The following is a 7,513-nucleotide window of genomic DNA, read 5'->3' on the forward strand; positions in this document are numbered from 1 at the left end:
ACAGAATAAAAATAATAATAATAAGTAAATAAATGGAATTAAAATTGTTCCACTAACATCATTTTCTTTTCTTTTGCTTCTTTTGAGGTAAGTTACAACTCGAAGCAATTCCGTGCCCAACTAGCATAGCGTGTGAGACATACAGTGTACTAAGTGAAGTTGTGCGTATATGGGATAAAATATTCAATAAATGTCACAAATTAAATGGAAGGTCAAGTATAAAACATGATTCTCGCACTTTATAAAAATTACAAATTTGATTATTGTAAACCCTTTTGAACAAGCTTATTGTACAACTATTATATAGGCCCGCGCGTGATTTCTCCATTTTTTTAAATTTTGAAAAATTCCTTTAACATATTTTTAAATTTGGAGAAATAAAACTTCATGGTTTTATTTATTTATTCATATTTGTTATCTTTAAGTAATATATATATTACTAAAGAAAATAAACAAAAAAAAAGAGAAAGAATTAGTTTGACCAATGAATAGTAAGTATGACAAATAAAGTGAGACAAATGGAGTACTATTCATTAGTCAAACTAATTCTTTCTTCTTTTTTTTTTTCTTTTTTTTTAGGGTCAAATGTTTAGTAGGATAATAATAATAAAAAATATAAAATAAAAATTACACATGGCATCCTAATAAGTACAAACTTGTTGTTAATTGCTCTTCTTTTTTTTTTTTCAGGTTCAGGGAGGGATGAATTTGGAGTTTATTCGAGTTCAGTTTTTTTCAGGTTCAGTGATGAATTTGGAACTTATTCGAGTTCAGTTTTTTTTCCAAGTTCAATGATGAATTTGGAACTTATTGGAGTTCAGTGACTTAATTGCTATCCCCAAATAGTTCAGTGACCTATTTGTATCTTTTTCCCAAAAATAATAATTTAGCTTATATCGTGGAACATACGGCATAGCGATGATGTAGACGTGAATTATATATTTATTTGTGACTTCAGCGTCAAGCTAAGGCGTCGACTGAGGCAACCAATCCATTGGGCTTCGTTGTGTAGTGAGTTGACGAAGATCCAGATAAGTCTTCGCCCATTGATCTGTATGTAAGAAGACCCGGATGGGTTGGGTCTTCGCCCAGTAACGTATAGTAACTTTGGATGAACACCCATGACCCATCCATTCAATCATTTCTCTTATTTTAGGGTAACAATTTTAGAATAATATTCATTTAATTAGTTTATAGTGCCAATGGATAACATCACAAAGAGTCAATATCGTCTGCACTGAAGTTCGAACTCACGCTTTCGTGTAACGAAGTGACACTAGACCACAAGATTTTAGCAACATGATATGGAGTATTAATTTAGTAGATAAGAAATTTCAGTTTTTAAAAACAAAATAAAAACATATCATTGGAGTGGAAAAATTAAGTTATCAAAAAGCAAGTAATCTCAAAATATCTATTACGATATTTTCCTTTCCACTATATCTAAAAAATTACTAGTAAACAAAAACATCGTAGTACCCTTGTCATTTTTATATTAAAAATAGTACTAGTATAATGAATGTTTTGACCAAGTCCCCGTGGTCATATTCATAATAATTCATATAAATTATTACTTTATCTGTAGGTATTTGGCTTCATCCTTGATATATATACAAGGTACGAGCCATTACATACAACTCAACTAGTTTTGCCTTCACACATATGTTAGTTAATCTCTCATCTTCATCATATCTTCAGATCAATTCCTCCCTTTCTCCATATATCTTCAAACTAAGTACAGAATATATTAAAGCTTGATATAAACACTCCACGTCATCAATGGCTGCCGCCGCCAAGGAGCGTACCATGGAGGCCACGCCGACGTGGGCAATTGCCGTCGTCTGCTTTGTACTCATTGCCATCTCCATTGCCATTGAACAACTCTTTCATCACCTTGGAGCGGTACATACATTACCTATATCTATATTTATATATATGTAGGAAGACTTCACTACCTTTTTTTTTTCTTTTGAGTATTATAATGCAGTATCTGTTCATAAATCATAACTATTTTCTCAACCTACACTTCAGTACCTCTTATTTTAATCGTCTATATATATATATATATATATATCCAAAAAGAAAATATAAAAGAAATCATTTCTTTTAATTTCCTTCTTTTTCAACCATGACCTCGAAGAATTTCAATTTTTTTTTGTTGTGTTTTTTAGTTGTTATTGAGGAAGCAAAAGAAAGCTCTACATGAATCACTTGATAAGATCAAAACAGGTATAATTATCTCAATTATATTTTTTTATATGTGTTTTATTTTTTAATATCTGGATTATATATTAAACTCCTAAAATAATTATGTTTAATTTGTAACAGAGCTGATGCTTATGGGGTTCATATCACTGTTGCTGACAATATTTCAAGACCCAGTGTCTAATATATGTGTCCCCAAAAGTGTTGGAAACTCTTGGCATCCTTGTGACAAAATCAAAGACCCATCCAAAATAAAAGACCCATGCAAAGCAAAGGTATATATTATTAATATACTTTTCTCCTTTTAAAAAAAAAAATCATTCTTTAATATAAAAATCTAAAATACAAGAATACACTTATTTAAGAAAAATGCAATCTATTATAAATAAAAAAGAACAGTGGCATTGCTATAAATATAATACTAAATGTAAAGTTGTTATTTCAATTTAATTTGTATTTTATTTACAGGAATATGAATTGAAGTGAGAAAAAGATAGGTAGTTAAATAGATAAGGGTGATAGTGATGTAACTAGGTGGTGTTAAATGTCGATAAATATATGCATGCCTGGGTGGGTAGGCATGTATAGTAGGTTGTAGGAGTACCAATGATCTTTTATATTTTATTGGGTAGTAATTCTAGGTACTATGGCATATAATGTAGGCTTAGTGGTTCTAAAATATAAAAATTGTCTAGCGAGAAGGCGACCACTGTGGTCGCCTTCTCGCTGGAAAAGGCAATCACAGTGGTCAAGGCGACCACTTTGGTCGCCTTCTCACCTGAGCCTTCTCTATGACCGGCGATCTTTTGCCGGTCGCCGGTCACTTTTTCGCCTGAAATTTGGTCGGAGGGTGACGGGAACCCTAATGACCTGTGATAAAAGGCCATTATTCGGTTTTTGGGTCTCATTGCATCAAAATGAATTGTGAGATGAGTGCAATTGCACCTTTAAAACAGTTTAAGGTGCTAATTGACTTTTCAGCTATAATTCGAGGGTCTATTTGACTATTTTCCCATTTTATAATAGTAACTTGAAATATATGTATATATGCATGCATGCAGGGAAAAGTCCAGTTTGCTTCTGCATATGCAATACACCAGCTCCACATCTTTATCTTTGCATTGGCAGTGACTCATGTAGTGTACTGTATTACAACGTGGGGGCTGGGCAAACTAAAGGTAATTAATTAATTAATCACAATTAATAATTTATATTTATTTCTTAATCTGATTAATGTGCCTCGTAGAATGATTAAAATGATTATATTAGCAGAAGTATACATCAGGTATAGTACCACGTTTGTTGTCTAATAATAGAAAAGTCATAAGTTTGGGAGAAGAAGTTAAAAGTCATTAGTTATCCATTTTGTCCGATCCTAAAGTCGTAATATCGTGAAAGTAGGGGTAAGATGATGAAGACTGCTCAAGACTAACGAGTGGACTTTATGGCTTATTATAAATTGACTGCAGATGAGGAGTTGGAAAGACTGGGAGCATGAGACAAAAACACTTGACTACCAGTTTGAACATGGTAATTAAGTAATTTATAATTCCTACTTTCATTCGCTTCATTATTGGAGGGTAACAATGTAATTTGGCTTAATATAAAAATGTTATTTTAAGCGTATAAATGTATTGTGTAAAGCGATATATTGTTACGGTTGAAAACTTAGGGTTTTCGATTGGAGATGGGAGAAATTTGTAATCATTACGCGAAATGTGTATTGGGTAAACGTTACTCTTATGTAGTAGTTCGCAAATCACATAGAAAATATAAATCATACTATGAAGGTCTTGTGTGGCATGCTTGACATTATTATTTTGAAGGAAAAAATAAAATTTTGTCTAAAATTAAGAATTTGTGGCCACAGATCCTGAGAGGTTCAGATTTGCAAGAGACACGTCATTCGTACAACGACATTCGCACTTTTGGAACAAATCATCGATATTTCTTTGGATGGTAAGTCCAACATTTTTGGTTTGGTTTATCTTTTTGTCTCAAAATGTCTCTCACTCATCTTTTTCTTGTACTAAATAAAAATGTCTTTAGCACATATTAACATTAATATGCCATAAGAAAAATTTTACAATATCAATATAATAAACTCAAATTTTATAATTTAATAAATATGTTTTAAGTTTTAACTACTTTTTATCAATTAATTTCTTTCATTTCTTTTCCTTGTCTTTTATTTGCAGGCTTGTTTTTTCCAACAATTTTTTGGTTCGGTTGCAAAAGTTGATTATATCACCCTCAGGCACGGTTTTGTAATGGTGCGCTGCAAGTGATTGTCTAGCTACTTGTTTTTTTTTTTTTGAATGGTAATAATCTACATAAATACATAATAATTACATTACTTAATTGAATATGTGCAGGCACATTTACCACCTCAGAATCGACCAAATTTTGATTTCCAGATGTACATTTCTCTGGCACTTGAGGAAGATATCAAAGAAGTGGTTGAAATAAGGTTTTTGTCCCAAAATATTATTCTCCCTTCTCTTTTTTTTTTTTTTTTCTTTTTTCTTTTTAATGATAAGGAAAATTGGTAGAGGTTACTCGAGGTGTGCTTCGTATAAATAGCGCCTTATGACCTTAACCAACAAAGGATCACAAGGAGTTAAATAAAACTTATGTTGCTCATAGTTGTTTGGCTCAATCAAACCAAAAAGGCTATAACATGCCACTTTTACGGGAAGTTGAATTTGTAACATTGTGGTTATCAAATTAACAGTCGGGCCAACTCAGTTATCCCTGTTGTCGACCTTCTCCTTCCATGGTTGGCTTGCTTAATTATTACTGTTAAAGAGACTTAATTGCATTATCTGATCTGTGGTTAATTGTGTGTTGCAGTCCAGTATTATGGCTGTTTGCAGTTTTGTCTTTTCTTACCAACACCAATGGTAAGCCATTTACAGAAACACAGATTTTAAGCATTGCCCATTTATATATATATGGTTTTGAGTTGAATGTGACAGTGGGTTTTTGGTTGTTGGATCAGGGTGGTACTCGTATCTTTGGCTGCCATTTATTCCTTTATTGGTAAGAAAAATGAATTTGAAGTAGTGTTATGGTTGTTTGAAACTGCAAATTAAATCTTACTGGGAAATAAAAATGGAAGTTGCAGATAATACTGGTGGTGGGAGCAAAACTACAGATGATCATAACAAATTTGGGAATGAGAATTGAAGAAAGTGGAGATGTAGTGAAGGGAGCACCAGTGGTTGAGACTGGGGATAATCTTTTCTGGTTCAACCGCCCTTCCTTTTTGCTCTTTCTCATTCATTTTGTTCTCTTTCAGGTTCAATTCAATTCATTCCCCTTAATTACTTCATTCAACACATTAAATACCAGATTTGAGGAATTTGTGAACTTTTTGTCTTTGTTTCTGCACTGCAGAATGCATTCCAAGTTGCTTTCTTTTTCTGGAGCTGGGTAAGCACTGCACTGCCAAATTTTCCTTTTTTTTTTTTTTTTTTTTTTTTTTGTTTTTGAGTAGCCACAAAGAAAACTCACAGTTACTACCCAGTAAACCAGGCATTGTGACTCAACCTAGATTGTTCATAATTGACTAGCTCAAACCAAGAATGTCAATAAGTCACTTATGTGGTTATCAAGTCAACAGTACAGTATGATGAATTTAGACTCATCAGTAAGTTTTACCCTCTTTATTTTCTTCTTATCTGTAATAATGCAGTACAAGTTTGGATTACCTTCTTGCTTCCACAAGAATGTTGCAGACATAGCCATCAGGCTGTCAATGGGGTGAGTTACATTCAACCACAAAACAACTCACATCTCTCTTAATTTATTATGAATTTTCAGTTCTCTACATTAGAAAAATCTTGATTGTTGCAGGGTCATAATACAAATTCTGTGCAGCTATGTCACACTCCCTCTTTACGCCTTAGTCAATCAGGTAGTTCTATTATTCTTATAAACTTTTAAGTTAAGACATAACGCATCCTCGGTTTCTCAGAACTCACAGTAATGTCGGAATTATGAACAGATGGGTTCATGCATGAAACCGGTCATCTTCGGCGACAACGTAGCATCGGCGTTAAAAAATTGGAGGCATGCAGCCAAGCATCGGGCCAAGCACGGCCACGGCCGGCGGTCGGAGCACGCCAGCCCACTCCACGGCTCCCCTGTTCACTTGCTAAGTGACTACCAACGAAATGTTGCGGACCACGACGCTGATGACTTAGTCTGGGCCAACTCCGGCGGCACTTCCGGCGAACCTCACAGAAACTTAAGCCAAGAAAAAGATCCGGCGGCCGGCGCCATGGAAATCTCGATGAAATGAATGAGATTAGCTTGAATGATTATTATTTGTCTCTCGTCAACAAAAACCAATCAAGAGTTTCTTCCACAGTGTCAGTTCCGTGTCAGACTAATACAGCGTGTGAGTGTACCACGTAAAGTTCTTTTGCTACCACTCTTTTTTTTAATACTACTGATTCTGTTATAATGCAATATAGTACTTTTTCAACCTACTAAAACACAAAAAGTCAATATCACTTCCACTGCAACCGGGTGCCACTAGACCAAAAGGTCTTGGTCACTATAAAAGTCAAATTTAAGTTGTTCACAAATGATTAGAACAAAAAAAGATTCGACCAAGAATTTGGTGGACTTTGTAGTCTAGAGTGACACCAAGTTATTTTTTCATGTGAAAAGTTGTGAGTTTGAGCCAGAGTATGAATAAACACAGTCGCTAATATGTGGATACAATTAAAGGACACTTTGAAATTTGGACGGAGATCAAAGAAAAATAGTAATTCAATGCTTTGACCAAGTGGTAGTCATGCTCATCATATAAATTACTACTTTTAGGAAAAGTCAACATTTTGTTTGACATTCTATATGTATTGCATTATATATATCCACAAACCCAAGGTAGTAAGTACAACCCATCCATTAAACATTATTTCGCGTGAAGTCGTCATCGTCCACCGTCCATCGCCCAGTAACAACGTAACTTTGGATGAACACCAATCCATTCAATCATTTCTCTTATTTTAGGGTAACAATTTTAGAACAATATTCATTTAATTAATTTATAGTGCTAATAATAAGTAATAATTCAGTACAACACAGTATTAATTTAGTAGATGAGAAATTTCAATTTTTAAAAACAAAATAAAAGCATATCATTGGAGTGGAAAAATGGGGTCGTTTACTTCATTTTTCTGTTTTTCCTTTTCCAGTTTTTCGTTTCTCCATTTTTCCAATTTTCCATTTCCATTTCTCCAATTTTCTGATTTCATTTACAAATTTCATAATACCGAACCCAAGTAATAATAAT

The 7,513-nt window shown here is 33.5% G+C and overlaps 1 protein-coding gene across 2 annotated transcripts; it reads left to right on the top strand.

Moving 5' to 3' along the window:
- Positions 1-1,626: 1,626 nt before the first annotated feature.
- LOC116004020 (MLO-like protein 12) lies at positions 1,627-6,699 on the top strand. 2 transcript variants are annotated; one of them, XM_031243962.1, is made up of 15 exons: positions 1,628-1,902; positions 2,172-2,229; positions 2,329-2,480; positions 3,267-3,383; positions 3,675-3,735; positions 4,076-4,164; positions 4,404-4,478; positions 4,581-4,675; positions 5,059-5,108; positions 5,207-5,247; positions 5,333-5,506; positions 5,605-5,640; positions 5,903-5,970; positions 6,064-6,124; positions 6,215-6,699. In XM_031243962.1, the coding sequence occupies exons 1-15, from the start codon at positions 1,780-1,782 to the stop codon at positions 6,509-6,511; spliced, it is 1,497 nt and encodes a 498-aa protein (XP_031099822.1). In that variant the 5' UTR covers positions 1,628-1,779; the 3' UTR covers positions 6,512-6,699. The 2 variants fall into 2 exon arrangements, with proteins under 2 accessions (XP_031099828.1, XP_031099822.1); XM_031243968.1 differs by lacking the exon at positions 5,605-5,640 and having other exon boundaries at positions 1,627-1,902.
- Positions 6,700-7,513: the final 814 nt, after the last annotated feature.

Source organism: Ipomoea triloba, chromosome 2 (genome assembly GCF_003576645.1).
Source record: "Ipomoea triloba cultivar NCNSP0323 chromosome 2, ASM357664v1".
In the NCBI taxonomy this organism is placed as follows: domain Eukaryota; kingdom Viridiplantae; phylum Streptophyta; class Magnoliopsida; order Solanales; family Convolvulaceae; genus Ipomoea; species Ipomoea triloba.